Source organism: Eublepharis macularius, chromosome 4 (assembly GCF_028583425.1).
Source record: "Eublepharis macularius isolate TG4126 chromosome 4, MPM_Emac_v1.0, whole genome shotgun sequence".
Classification (NCBI taxonomy): Eukaryota; Metazoa; Chordata; class Lepidosauria; order Squamata; family Eublepharidae; genus Eublepharis; species Eublepharis macularius.
The window spans coordinates 174,292,067-174,307,861 of record NC_072793.1 but is presented as its reverse complement, the minus strand read 5'-3'; the positions used below and the strand labels follow the sequence as shown (position 1 = coordinate 174,307,861).

The following is a 15,795-nucleotide window of genomic DNA, read 5'->3' as shown; positions in this document are numbered from 1 at the left end:
CCTATCAAAATATTCACATAGGAGAGAAAATACTGCCTTTTGAGGTTGTGTTAAGGGCAGCCATCTTTTAAGGGAGGGCGTGGGAAACGTTATATTACTTTTTAGTTGGAAAGTTTAAAAATCAATTTGTAGGCTGCCTTAAACTATGTGAAAAGGCCAGGTATAAACACTTTAATAAATAAATTATTAAATAATAAATAAATGCTTCCACTGTGAGAACAGTTTCAGCCACAGCCCCACTATGGCCAGGCATCATGGAGTCCACACAGGGCAGCAACTTTGCATCCTGTCAAAGGTGTCAGAAGAGAGGCAAGTTGTAGAAATGTTAGCATCTAGCATTATTGTATGGGTCTGATTTTGCACAACTTCGAAATTGTTTTGTTCAGTTCCCAGATAAAACCTGTCGTAGTGTCAGAGACTTTAGTCTTAATGAGTTATGTTTTTTAGAACTAGGGGCTCTGCCCCGTTTGCTCCTTTCACCATATTTAACAATAGTTTGATCATTGAATAAGCTGTTCTGCCTCCTGCCAAAGGAGCAGCAGCTATACCGAATGAAGCAATGGCAAGAGCAATCATCTTTTTCCCCAAACTGCATCCCAAGTTCTCTCCTCGTAGGGCCCACAAATGGATTACATGATTCTCTTCTCCTTCGTCTTAACCTCTCAACAAGCCAGTGAGATTTGTTAGGTTGAGAAAGTGTGCCTGGCCCAGGGCCAGCCAATAACTTGCAGTAGCAAAGGGGAAATTTGAATATTGGTCTCCTACAGGGTTTTTTTCATAGAAAAAAAGGTGCAGGAACTCATTAGCATAAATCATTAGCACATGCAATGCCCCTTCATCGGGCCAAAATGGCCTGGATTTGGCTGCTGCCAGACGGGGGAGTGTTCCCCCATCTGGCAGTGGCCCAATCAGGACTGTTTTGGTCCCAATCCAGGCCGAAAGGGCTCAAAATGGCCATTTTGGGCACGTTTTGACCTGGATCAGGCCCAAAATGGCCCAAATCGGGTTGGTGCCAGGCTTGGGAGGCACCAGGCACTGACCCAGTCCTCATGGTTTTGGCCCTGATCCCATCCGAAACAGGACCCAAATGGCCAAAAATGGTTCCCCCACCTGGCACTGACCTGATCTGGGCCATTTCATCCCCAATCCAGGCTGTTTTGGCCCCAATCGAGGCCTAAATGGCCAAAAATGGCCAAAAGTCAGGTGGGTGAGACTTTCTGGCGCGTTCCCCCTGGAAATGAACCCTGGTCTCCTAGATTCTAGTCAGGTGCTCTAACCCTTAAACCATGGTGTCTCTGATAGCTCAGGAAGGTTCTTAGATGCCCTTCATTTTATAAAGGAGGGGATATGGTCCATCCTCCCTTTTTGTGCTGCCTTTCTCCCCAGTGTGAACCAATAACCTCTAAAATTGTTCTCTTGTCTTCCAATTTATAATCCCCACAGCCCTCCGAGTTAGTAGCAACATGTCGCTAGCTTGTTGAATGGTGAATATGTGCATTTTGGCATATGTTTTTGAGCTTTCTCTACCTGATGGGCCTGGTGGATATATTATTCCAGTGCAGATGTGTGTGTGTTATGTGCCATCAAGTCGCCTCTGACCTATCGCGACCCTATGAAAGAAAGATCTCCAAAATGTCCTATCATTAACAGACTTGCTCAGATCCTGCAAACTGGAGGACGGCTTCTTTTACTCAGTCAAGCCATCTCGTTTTAGGTCTTCCTCTTTTCCTACTTCCTTCCACTTTTTGTAGCAGTATTGACCTTTCCAGAGAATCTTGTCTTCTCATGATGTGACCAAAGTAAGCTTTAGTCTTGTCATTTTAGGCTTGATCTAATACCCACTTACTTATCTTTTTGGCTGTCCATGGTATCCGCAAAACTCTCCTCCAGCACCACATTTCAAATGAATCAATTTTATGGGGAAACAGAATGGTTTCCAATTGGCAAGGGTGTCAGACAAGGATGCGTATTATCTCCCTCCCTGTTCAACCTCTGCGCAGAGTATATCATAAGGAAAGCTGGATCAGATCTAGAAGGTGGAGTGAAAATTGGTGCAAGGAATCACAGCTCCCTACAAATGCATGGAAATGGTAACCCAGACCAGCAATACTAGGATTCACCCTTCCTTCATTCTCCAGAAGTCTCCTGAGCGAACCAGAGGCATTTGGACCCCTGCTCTCTCCCAGTGTCTATGGTACTTCGTCCTCCTCCCCTGTCCCCTTGGTATTTCCTACCATACTTCGTACAGGATCTTCTCTGCTTGCTTGCAAGAAGCTGGATTTTGGTTCCAGCAGTTGAATACAGTGTTGGCTCCTATGCTCATTCACATGTTCCTGCATGTCTCTATTGTTATAGTAGTTACTGATTTCCAGATCTTCAGTGACACATCCCCGACTCTTCTGGGAGAACCCAAACATTTCTGACATGATTCCTTCCTCTGAGCCGACTCCAGCCCATCAAAACTGTTGCTACAAGAGCTTTTTCGTTGCTTTGGGGAAGGGAGTTGCAAATAGAGTAGCCATCTTCTTGATGGGGTCTGGAGATCTCCCAGAATGACAGCTGATCTTCTGATTACAGAGGTCCTCTGGATAAAATGGCTGCTTTGGAGGGTGAACTTTTATGTGGCTGAGGGGAGAATTTCACAACGCAGTCCTATGCAGAGTTATCCCCATTTAAACTGGCTGATTGCAATGTGTTTAGCTTGGAGTAACTCTGCGTAGAATTGCGTGGATACTAGCCTCTCTCTATGAGCGAAGGTTTCAAAGAAATAAAAGCTGGCAGAAGGCAAATAGCCTCTCCGAGGCCTTTTCCAAAGGAAGGGTCATCCCACCCTTTCTCACTTTCAAATGGCTGTTGAACTGAGCAAACGTTGCGCATCAAAATAGTTATCCTGTTAGCCTCCTTAAATCAGAGTTGTTAAAGTGCACTGTGTACATTGGATTTCATTGTGTGTGAGAAAGTATTCTGGGGTGGAGCATAAATTCTCCTCTTTCCTCATCTGGTCGAGATCTCTGAGAAGCGGAAGTAGATACAAGAACAAGACCCTTTCATCAGCCCCACTTCATTTCAGAAGTCATTGCAAGTAGTTTCAAGACAACCCAAACTCTTACTGAGGCCAGAGGAAAACATGCTGGAAGATCAGGTGCCATTACCTGTCCAGGTGCCTCTATCTGGCCTTCATGGGAAACAGGGAGGTTAGTTGCCCTACCTCCTGCCCCATCATTTCTGCCCCCCCCCCACCAGCCCACTTTCTTTCGTGTGCCTATCGCGTATTTCAAAGCCTGCTGGAGAACTGGGTGAATAGGGGAGGAGGAAAGAAAGAAGGTAGCAAGACAGGACACTGAAAAGTAACCAAGGCAAGGGTACCATCTGGAGTCCCAGGTGGGGTGCCTGCATGGTACCTGCATATGCATTTCCCATCTGGGACAGGCCAGCAGCTTTCTCTAAGGTTGCCAGTAACCTGGAGGGGGGGGAAGCCCTGCTTCTTTAATAGGATATCATTGACCTCCATGCTGTGAAAAGCTTCAGCTGCCCATTTCCACACACTAAACCTCTATAAAAAGGGACAAGACATTTACCTCCAGGCCAGCTGCCAACTCACTGTCAGGCAGGTCACAGGCCTGCCTGTCATACTCCGTGATTTCTGTTTCTGAAGGGGATGAGGGGGGATAGTTTGTAGGTCTCCTGTTCTTTCACTATTTTCCTCAGTTGCTGCTCTGCATACAGCTGTCTTATCTCCAGGCGCCTGGGAGCATCAAATGACCTTGGTGCCCGTCTCTCTCTCCCTTCCTTCCAGCTTTCCCGTGAGAACCTGCACGCCAAGACTAATGGACTTCTGCTTGCAAAAAAGGGGAGGAGGTACAACAAGCCCATGGCCTTTCCCTGGTATTCCTGGCAATTACTTTGTACTGTACTCTAAAGGTGGAAAGCTCTTAATAAAGACCTTTAAATCATCTAGCCTGGCCTGATGAAGTGGAGCCGCCTTCAGGAATCCCCTGGCAGAGTATGACAGACTCTACTCCTGTACAGTGCAGAATGGATCCTTCAGGCCCTCCCCCATTGACCAAAATCTGCAAACAAATGTATTGCAAAAGTAATTGAGATAAAGAGTGATTAAACAATGGACTAGTAGTTTATCCTGCTTTCCTTTGACTAAAAAAGTCATGTTTTGTCACAATTCATTAGTTTGCATAATCCTAGCAATTTAGTCTCCCAAGGTATGCAGGAAACCTAAAGGGAATCTGCCTCTGGGTCAAAACACATGATACTCATGGGCAAGTGTTGGGTTCTGCAATGAGCCCTGGGAATTGTAGTTTAAAAAACCATCTGCTCAATGTGATTCTCAGCTGGGGAGGGATGGGGGAGTTTCTCTCTCTCTCTCTCTCTCTCTCTCTCTCTCTCTCTCTCTCTCTCTCTCTCTCTCTCTCTCTCTCTCTCTCTCTCTCTTAAAAATCCTCTGAGAACTTGGGATGGGGGTGAGGGGAACATAAGAGAAGCCATGTTGGATCAGGCCAGTGGCCCATCCAGTCCAACACTCTGTGTCACACAGTGGCCAAAACCCAGGTGTTGACAGGTCTGCCAGTGGGGAAGGGACACTAGAAGCCCTCCCACTGATTGTCCCCCCAAACACTAAGAATACAGAGCATCACTGCCCTAGACAGAGTTCTATCTATACCTAGTGGCTAATAGCCACTGATGGACCTCTGCTCCATATACTTATCCAATTCCCTCTTGAAGCTGTCTATGCTTGAAGCTGCCACCACCTCCTGAGGCAGTGAATTCCACGTGTTAATCACTCTTTGGGTGAAGAAGTATTTCCTTTTATCCATTCTAACCTGACTACTCAGCAATTTCAATGAGTGCCCACAAGTTCTTGTATTGTGAGACGGGAGAAAAATACTTCTCTACCTTCTCTATCCCGTGCATAATCTTGTAAACCTCTATCATGTCACCCCTCAGTCGTCGTTTCTCCAAGCTAAAGAGCCCCATGTGCTTTAACCTTTCTTCATAGGTGAAGTGTTCCATCCCATTAATCATTCTTGTTGCCCTTTTCTGCACTTTTTCCAGTGCTATATCATCTTTTTTGAGGTGTGATGACCAGAATTGTACACAGTATTCCAAATGAGGCCGTACCATTGATTTATACAGGGGCATACGATACTAGCTGATTTGTTTTAATTCCCTTCCTACTAATCCCCAGCATAGCATTGGCCTTTTTTATTGCCGTCGCACACTGTATTGACATTTTCAGCGAGTTATCCACTATGACTCCAAGCTCTTTCTCTTGGTCCGCCTCTGCCAGTTTGGACCCCATCGTGTATTTATAACAACATCCCAAGAGACAGGGAAAAGACGAGGAGAGAAATCCGTCCCTCCCATTCGTCTCCCTGCAGGGACTTGCAGCTCAAATCCCCCCCACCCCATCTCTGAGGTGAAGCAAAACCAGCTGATTGGATTTTTGAAAGAGAATCAGACTCTCTTTGAGAGAATCTCTTTGAAAAGAGAGTCCCTTCAGTTGAGCGGCTGTTCTTTGCAATAAAATCCACTTCGCTTGGAAGGGGGCGGTGTTGGATTACTACTCCCAGCAGAGATTGTGGGAGCAATCCAGCGCTCTCCATGTGAAGTTTGCCTCTTGTGTTCTGACCTTTTGTTGTAGATTTATCTACAACCATTGTTGTAGATTTATTTATTTATTTATATCCCATTCCCCCCCCCTCTCCACACACAATGGGGACCTAGAGAAGCTTACACTAGTCTTTTCTCCTCCATTTTCTCCTCACAACCCTGAGATAGGTTAGGCTGAGAGAGTGTGAATGGGCCAAAGTCACCCAGTGAATTTCCATAGCAAAATGGAGATTTGAACCTCAGTTCTCCCAGATCCTAGTCCATCCATCTATGCACTACTCTGTGCTACGCTGGCTCTCAGTTCAGCAGACACATTTATTTATTTGGGAATTGTTATACCACTTTTCTCCCCAAAGGAACCCAAAGCAGTTTGCAGAACATTCCAAAAAGAGAATCCTACAGCCTATTTATTCAACATTATCTTAAACTAGCAACATAGCCTGTTGTATTTAACAATACAATGGGCTCTAAGAGCCAAAACACACGTTAAGAAAAACCTAGGTTCAGCACGTGTTCTCTTACCTCAAGGTTTGCCGGGATCTGTAGGAGTCCTGGAAGCTTAAAGTAGGCGTCCTGGAAACTTAAAGATCTGTAGGGGTCCTGGAAGCTTAAAGTCCTGGAAGCTTAAAGGATCTGTAAGCGTCCTGGAAGCTTAAAGGCGTCCTGGAAGCTTAAAGCTTAAAATACAGGCGCCTGTATTTCCCTTTCCCTTTTTGCTGCTCTGTAAATGCTAAACTTTAAGCTTCCAGGACGCCTACAGATCCCAGCAAACCTTGAGGTAAGAGAACACGTGCTGAACCTAGGTTTTTCTTAACGTGTGTTTTGGCTCTAACAGGGACTTGAGAGGGCATGCACTGCCCCAGCAGCATCCCTGTGCTTCACAGCGGGCCAATTTTGGACTCAAATGGGTGGAAATCGGGTTGGTGAGGTGCACAGGAGCACTCTAGGGCCCATCACACCACCCTGCAGCGTTTCTGCGCTCTGCACTGGCCCAATTTCAGCCTCAAACAGGGGGAAATTGGGCTGGTGTGTAACATGTGAGCACTGCAGAGCCCGTCACATCCTTGAATTTTAGGGAAAAAATAGACTTTCTTCTTTTAATAGATCAAGAGGGGTAGCCATGTTAGTTTATCTGTAGCAGTAGAAAAGAGCAAGAGTCTTTCCAAAAGAGCAAGCTCTTTCCACAGTCTACACATTTATACAGTTTCTCCCTGGTATGGATATGTCGATGAACAATAAGGTGTGCACTCTGAGCAAAGCTCTTTCCACAGTCTGCACATTCGTATGGTTTCTCCTCAGTATGTCTTATGTAGTGGGTACAACAGTTCAAGTGATTTCCAATAACTCTTTTATTACCAGGAACATCACCACTCAAAACACAAAACATCAAAACAGCAGTTATAGAACAATCAACTCCCCTCCAGAACACGTCCACAATTAAACTCAACCAATAGCAAACACCCGGTATCCAGAAGCCCTATTCACTAGTTCATTAGTCTGAAGGGGAATCCTGATTGACTGGCTCACAACACAGCCAATCGGAATGCAGCTGTACGTAACCTTGCTATGAAAGCCTTTTTGCTTCACGCTCCCAGTACACTACAGTATGGATATGTAGATGGTCTGTAAAGTCTGTCTTTCGAGCAAAGCTCTTTCCACAGTCTACAAATTTATATGGTTTCTCTCCTGTACAGATACACTGATGGACAGTAAGTTGCGCAGTCTGAGAAAAGTTCTTTCCACAGTCCACACATTCATATGATTTCTCCCTTGTATGGATATGTCGATGGATTGTAAAGTCTTCCAAAGAAAGCTCTTTCCACAGTCTACACATTTATATGGTTTCCTTCCAGTATGGATAGGTCAATGATCAGTAAGCTGCATGCTCTGAACAAAACTCTTTCCATAGTCTGCACATTTATTTGGTTTCTCCCCTGCATAGAAGCATTGATGGACAGTAAGCTGCGAACTCTGAGCAAAGCTCTTTCCACAATCCACACATTTATATGGTTTCTCCCCGGTATGGATACGTCGATGGACAATAAGGTCATTTTTCCGAACAAAGCTCTTTCCACAGTCTACACACTTATATGGTTTCTCCTCATTATGGATACGTCGATGGACAATAAGGTGCACACTCTGAGTAAAGCTCTTTCCACAGTCCGTACATTCGTATGGTTTCTCCCCCGTATGGATCCGTAGATGGTCTGTAAAGTCTTTCTTCCGAGCAAAGCTTTTCCCACAGACTACACATTTATATGGTTTCTCCCCTGAATGGATACGTTGATGGACAGTAAGTTGTGCAGTCTGAGAAAAGTCCTTTTCACAGTCCACACATTTATATGGTTTCTCCCCAGTATGGATACGTTGATGGACAGTAAGGTCTTTACTCCAAACAAAGCTCTTTCCGCAGTCTGCACAGTTATTTGGTTTTTCCCCTGTATGGATGCGTCGATGGACAGTAAGCTGTGCTTTCTGAGCAAAGCTCTTTCCACAGTCCGCACATTCATATGGTTTCTCCTCTGTATGGATACGTAGATGGTCAGTAAAGTCTTTTTTCTGAGCAAAGCTCTTTCCACAGTCTACACATTTATATGGTTTCTCCCCGGTATGGACACGTCGATGGACAATAAGGTGCGTACTCTGAGCAAAGCTCTTTCCACAGTCTGCACATTTATATGGTTTCTCCCCAGTATGGATACGTAGATGGTCTGTAAAGTCTTTGTTCCAAGCAAAGCTCTTTCCACAGTCTGCACATTTATATGGTTTCTCCCCTGTATGGATATATTGATGGGCAGTAAGGTTTGTACTTTGAGAAAAGTTCTTTCCACAGTCCACATATTTATATGGTTTCTCCCTTCTGTGTTTTCTCCAGTGCATATCAAACACTGATTGGTAAATGAATTTTTTCCACACATGGGGCAAGTGATTCTTCTATGGTATGGCAGTATGTCCTGGGATTCAGCACCGTGAGAAGCAGGTGAATCGTTCCCCCATTTCCATCTTGTTCCATTGCCTCTTCTCTCCTCTTCCCTTTCCAATGGGAGCTGTTTGGGTTCTTCCTCAGGCTTTTTCTGGGAACCATCAGCCTCTGGAAAAAAAGAGGAAAGACTGCTGAGACCTTAAAGCAAAAGCAGAATCAAGAAGGCCAGTAATGGCTCTGTATAACAATAGAACAAAAATCATCGGAAGGTGGGACAAATCTTCCAACGTGTTAATTTTTTGTTCAAATTTCAGGTACAATAAACATAGAAACATTTATCTGAAATTGACTGCAAAGGTCATCTAGTCCAACCCCACAGCACAATGCAGGAAATTCACAGCAACCCCCCCCCCCCACCAGTCTCTCAGTGACCCCTGAGCAATGCCTACAGGAATACAAATAATCTCTGAGATCCCTGGCCAACCTGGCCTAGAGAAAATTCCTTCCTGACCTCAGGTGCCAATTAGAATTACTCTGAGCACATAAGAAAGAGCCACAGGAGCCGAGTTCCAGTTCACCCCTTCCTACCCTCCCTCCCACTGTCTGCCCAAGTACATACTGATTTACAGAATCATCATTGATAACTGATAGCCATATGGCCTCTGCTTCAAAACCCGTGTGGGCTCCTCACTCACCAGCACCCAACACCAAACCACCTGCCATCCTGTCAGTTTCCCCAGGCAGGCATCCTCAGGCCTCAGATGGGTAGGGAAGGAAGTTGCACCATCTTGCTCCTCCTGCCCAGGAAGTGACAGCACACGTGAGCTGCATCTCTCTAGACTTCCTCCTCCCAGGAACTGGCTTTTAAAGGATTCCTCATTTTCCACCTCCCGGGTTTCCTCCCAATCCTTAGCCAGCCTCCCCGTGTGGTTGTTTTCCCAGCCTATCCAGTGAAAGGGCTGGGTAGATTTCTGAAGTGCCTTGGGTCCTCCCACTCCATCTCGGCTCAGGGTAGGGTGTTTCCTCTGCCCTCTCCCTGGCTCACCCCTGCTCCTGCTGAAGCTTGTCCAGTGGCCCCCTTGTCCTCTCCAGGCTGCCAACAAAGTTCTGTGCGCGTGGTTGAGGTTGAACCACTGGAGTGGCGGGGGGGGGGGGTTGCTGCTGCTCAGGGCATGGGCGTTGACAGCTGTTATTCCAATGGGAAACATGGCCTAGGCCCTGTGAAGGCACCTGCAGCTGAGCTACTGACAATGGGTGTGTGTGTGTGTCTGAAAGGAGGAAGGCATTGCCAGACAGCCTCCAAAGAAGGAGAGCTCCCCACCTCCTAAGGTAGGCTGTTCCTCTGAGGAACTGCTCTGTCAGCAAGTTCTTCCTAACATTTAGCTGAAAACTTTTGGTTTAATTTTATCGCACTGCAGAAACAGAAAACAACTCCACTCCATCCTCTATGCAACAGCCCTTAAAATGCTTGTAACACTAACAATAAAGCTCGTTGTGTTTAACAATACAACGGGCTCTAGCGGGGCCTTGCGAGGGCATGCACTGCCCCAGTAGCATTCCTGTGCTCTGCAGTGGGTCAATTTCAGCCTCAAATGGGTGGAAATTAGGCTGGTGCGAGTGCAGGAACACTCCAGGGTGCCACTCTGGCAGAATTTTTGCACTCCGCACTGCCCGATTTGGCCTCAAACGGACAGAAATTGGGCCGATGCAGAACAGAGGAGGATTCCGGGGCCCGTTACACCGCCCCCAGCAGTGTTCCTGCACCCTGCACTGACCTGATTCAGCCTCAAACGGGTGGAAATCGGGCGAGTATGGAGTGCAGGAAAACTCCTGTGAGATTGTTATATGCTCAAGTGGAAACCATGACATTACCTACAACAGAGGAATGGGTGTGGAAGATGATGGAACCTGCAGAGATGGCCAAGTTTACATCTATGATTAGGGAAAAGACGTTAAATTTATTTTTACCTGGAAACTCCTTATAGACATTTTGCGGGAAACAGAAAGAAATGAACTGATGGTCTGTACTTCTGAAGATTAAGAGGAAAAAAAAACTTTAGAGGGAACGGAGGATTTCCTTATGGTAATTTTGGAATTGGTGTATAATATGTATTACCTATGTATCCTTCAAAGAGAAAATTAGAGCTTATTCCTATTTTCTTCTTTTTATTAATGTGCTTTGTTGTTGTTGTTATTTTTGTTGTTATTTTTTTCTTTTTTATATATCCTACTATATAAAAGGTGCACTCTGGCCTGCATGAGGATAAAAAGTGAGCCATCGCCAATATGTTTTATTAGAAAGCTGTGTTAATTGATTGTGATTTTATCTTGTATATTTTATCTTCTGTTATGACTCGCCCTGAGCCCACTTGCGGGGAGGGAGGGATGATGATGATGATGATGATAAAGGGAAAGGGTAGACTTACCCAGAGAGGCTACAATCTGATAATTGTCCTCCATGACTTCCGTGTAAAGGCTTCTTTGGTCCGGATCCAGCAGAGCCCACTCTTCCTCACTAAAATGAACAGACACCTCCGAAAAGGTCACCAGAGCCTGAGAAGAGAGAAAAAAAGAAACCTTTTTTGATGTATAGGGAACTGGCTGGATAACTGCACCCAAAGAATAGTTGTGAACGGCATCAGGTCAGATTGGAGCGAGGAATCCAGTGGAGTGCCACAGGGCTCAGTTCTGGCTCCAGTGCTTTTCAATATTGTTATAAACAATCTGTATGAGAGCGTGAAGGGATTCCTCATTGAATTTCCAGATGATGCCAAACTGGGATGAGTTAAGCAACGAGGGTACCTCCGATATACACACTGTAGAACCCAAAACAACTTGGAGGTAATAATATTAATAGAATGTGAAATATGAAATATGTCAAATTTAATAAAGTGCTAAGTGCAAAAGTATTATGTGTCAGTCGATTGAAAACAATATCATAAATATTTCATACACAACCGGTGAAGAGTTGGTTGATGCTGATGGAACAATGACGGCATTGTTCCATCGGCATCAACCGTGTGATGTGACTGTGAGCAGTTGGAAAAGATTAATACAAGCAACGCTCATGAGGAAGTCCCAGGACGAAACGGGGATTGGAGAATTGCTGGCTTAGACCCGTAGGGCTGTTCTTGGAGTGAGATTCAGCTCAAGGTCGTTTCCATCTGACTGAATCCTGGTGGTTCTCGAATTAAGAGTTCCAGTTCCAGGCTGCTTTCCACCATTATCGCTTCTTCATTTTGAATTATGGACTCTTCACCAGTTGGATTATTGTCTAAATAGACATTGCATGAACCACATAGACGGCTATATAGCTGCTAGTTCTGTGTATCTTAGCTATTTATGAATGTTGCATATGAAATGTGTATGAAATATTTATGATATTTTTTCAATTGACTGACACAATACTTTTGCACTTAGCACTTCATTAAATTTGACATATTTCATATTAAACTGGGATGAGTAGCAAACACCCTTGAAAATAGGGATAGAATTCAACAAGATCTGGATAAGTGCCAGGTTCTCCACCTGGGTAACAAAAATGCAAAGCATATATATCGGATGAGGGATAGACTTCTGGGTAGCAGTGTGTGTGAACAAGGTCTTGGGATATTGGTGGATGGGAAGCTAAATATGAGCAGTCTGTGTGATGCAGCAGCAAAAAAGGCGAATGCAACTTTGGGGGATTATCCACAAAGGCATAACATCCAGATCATAGGATTGTCCCACTATATACATTGATCAGCCTCCACCTGGAGTATTGTGTGCAGTTCTGGAGACCTCACTTCAAAAAGGATGTGGACAAACTGCAACGGGTGCAGAGGAGGGTGACTAGGGGCCAGGAAACCAAACCCTATGAGAAAAGATGGTGGGACCTGGGAAAGTCAGTTTGGAAAAGAGAAGGATGAAGGGAGACATGATTGCTCTCTTTAAGTTTTTAAAAGGCTGTCATTTAAAGGAGGGGAGATGTTCCTGTTGGTAACAGAGAAGAGTACTCGAAACAGTGGGTTTATACTACAGGAGGGAAGGCATCTCCACATTAAGAATAATTCAGCAGTGAAACTGGCTGCTCAGGTGGGTTCTCCCTCATTGGCAGTCTTCATGGAGTGGCTGGACAAATCCTTATTGGGGATGCTTTAGGATGTTCCTGCATTGCACAAGCATTTGACCAGATGGTCTGTAAGATCCCATCCAACTCTAAATCTATGATATGATTCTATGATTCTCTGCTCCTCTCAGATAATGTAACAATTCATCCCCTTCTAAGCTCGATCCAAAAAAGATTATAATTAGACACTTGCATGCAGGATTCAAACTTCCATCAGAGCTTTTCATTTTCTATCCCATGAACAGCACAGACAGGAGACAAGGGAAGGAGAGAAAGAGCTACAGGGAGGCACCCGGGGTCATGATTGGCAGTTCCACACTTACCCCACCTGACGGTACAGGAGCTCCTTTCTCTCTGCCACAAAGAGATGGCAAAGAATATATCGTTGCTTTCAAGGCCTTGCCTGGAGGGATCAAAAGGAATTGAAAACATTTAAACTTTCCAAGTGTTTAGCATCTCAGTTTCTTGCTTGGGGGAAGAAAGTTCTCCCTCTCTTGGCTCACGGTCGGAACTGCAACAGCATCCTTATGTATCAAAATTTTGTGATTCCTCTGCAAAATCTACCCTTGCTACAGTAACATAGACAAAATTAAGGCTGGTTTCTCCAGTGGTACAGAATTCTCAAACTTCAAAAGGAAGACCTCTGAAATGAAAGGAACAGGCAATCCTAAACCCACCGACAGAATCGCAGCTGCCACATATGGAAAAAGGCAGCCCCCGCTATTGGAGAAGCACCACTGTCTTCTTTGTATACAGGCAATCCATCTCTCCATCTCCTGGTGAAGGTAATCCACCAGGGTGACCAGGGCTGTTTCACTCCCATAACCAGGTCTAAAACCAGATGGGAAATCATCTAAATATCTGCCTGGTCTTGGAAACCCTGGAGCTGGTACAGTGAGATCTCCTGGGTCGAAACTTTTAAGGACTATCCACATCCTAAAAATGATTAAAATGAGAAGAATGACAAACAACAAGACAAGCTGGCACCCTGCCACCATCTGGCCCAGTCACTGCTGATCCAGGGTACAAATCAGAACACAGGGAAGATATTTTATCCGAGAAGTGATGAGCAAAACAGCTGCGGGCCTGTGCAGAGTGTGGGGCCTGTTACTACCTGAGACAGGCCCTGGGTTGTCATGGAGACCATGAAATCCTGAAGTGCTCAGGACCAGGTAGCCTCAGCCTGAACTATGTTACGATGCCCTAAGATCTCCTCAAGGATTATAATTTTGTTCCTCTTCTTCTTGGCCTAATGCACTCTCTTTCCAATTTTTAACGTTCATTTACATTAATCGTCATTGTTTGAGTTAGGAGGCAGCTTTCTTTCCAATGCACCCCTACTACTGACACCAGAGGTGAGGTGGGCCGGAAACGTTTGAATCATATTTCCCCCCATTCATTTAGTAGATTCTCAATTGCAGCATAATCATGGTTAAACTATAAATCCCTTTCATTTTTCTTTATCCCCAACCACAAACCTACTGGCATTTTTAGAAAGTAGTTACCCAACTCGTTAACCATATTACCTTTGCACACATATAATATACTTGGAGAGAGAATATGGCCTAAACCATTATTCTTCCAATTATTTAGTGAAGATTATAAATTCTCTCTTTTTTTTCTTCTGCAAGTGGATATTTCTGAAGTTGGAAGCTGAAAAGCAGCATCCTTCCCGCACTGGATGGGGGCAGGGGTAAAAGCAGCCCACATACACTCAACGTGGACATTCAGTGGGTACAAGAGCCCTTTTGCTCTTACCTGGAAAAGCTGCTCCATGGTGACAAATCTGCATGAGCTTTTCCTGCACCTGAAACAGAAATGAGGATCCAAGAAAGGGGAGAGTGTTAAGAAAAGGCTCTGACACACACGGATATGACTTGTTGGAAAATGAATTGTTTATATGACTTTGTAATATATGGTGGCCTGAAGAAGGACCCTCAGGTCTGAAACGAGAGAAAAAAGAATTTTTGGCCGGCTGATGCTCGTTGCCTTGCCTTCCTCTCGCAGCAGCTCAAGTTAAACCTTCAGCGGTTTTCTGGGTGGTTGCCCCTGGATATACAGTGTATTCCATCTTACTGCACGTACTTGGGAAGTCTATTGACTACAATTGGACGGACTATCTTCTCAGCAACACTGCTTTGGTTTCCTTTGGACTCTGTTGATATATATGTACATTATTCTGATTCTGTGTGTCCTTAGGATATATTAAATATTTTTGTATAGTTACGTACAACTCTGATGAAATTTTGTAATTATACTTTTCATCATTGGGTTTGGTTGTAATTTCTTCCGTCTGGGGCGTGCTTTTTTCTGCTCTTGTTGTTGTGTTAAGAAAAGGAGCAGGAAAAAGGCTGGGAAGGGGTTTCTAAAAAACTTGGAGCAATCCATATTGATTTCAAGGCTACCCTTGATCGCATGCTGTGCCTCACATACTACCCAGATGAATCCCCTCTCACCTGCTGGTCCTGATTCTTGGCCTCTGCCTGGCTCAGGAGGAAGCCTTCTGCCAGGGCCACCGCCTGGGAACTGGTCCCTGGCCCACATTCCCTGACCCAGCTCTCCATCTCCGGGGGCAGGACGGCCAGGAACTGCTCCAGGAGCACCAGGTCCAGCATCTCCTTCTTGCTGTGCCTTTCCGGCTTCAGCCACTGGTGGCAAAGATGGTGGAGTCGGTTGCAAGTCTCGCGGGGCCCTTCCACTTCCTGGTAGCGGAAGTGTCTGAATTGCTGGCGCTGCACATCTGAAGGGGGAAAATCCTCTCCCAGGCACTTCCGCACGGTTCCTTCCCACAGTTCCCTTCTCCTGCCAGCCTCAGTGGCATCAGGGCCTTTTCTTGCTTCTGGACCAACTGAGTCCGGCTCTCCGGTCATCCTTCCTTTCCCTCCAGACAGACTCCACCTGGACTGGTGGATCGCCTTCTTCCTCTGCTGGATTCTTCTGCAAAGGCAAATGCCTGATCTATGACCTCCTACAAAGAGAAGACAGTTGCTGGAAATATATACATGGACACCTGCATCTAAAGAGGTAAGCCGTGAGTCACGAAAGCTCATGGAACACCCCAGAATCAAAGGTGTTCATAAAGAACAGGCTGGATGGAGCACGTGCAGAGAAGCTTCCATAGAGCAAGCAGAAAGGCTCT

General features: G+C 45.3%; 1 protein-coding gene across 1 annotated transcript; it reads right to left on the bottom strand.

Moving 5' to 3' along the window:
- Positions 1–7,608: 7,608 nt before the first annotated feature.
- On the bottom strand, positions 7,609–15,526 carry LOC129327873 (zinc finger protein 501-like; the record flags this gene model as incomplete). The annotated part of the gene is made up of 4 exons (XM_054976624.1): positions 15,288–15,526; positions 14,415–14,463; positions 10,975–11,101; positions 7,609–8,513 (listed from the first exon to the last, which is right to left on the bottom strand). Coding segments are annotated over exons 1-4 (1,320 nt in total), but the record flags the coding sequence as incomplete, so codon positions are not given.
- Between the last annotated feature and the right edge of the window lie 269 nt (positions 15,527–15,795).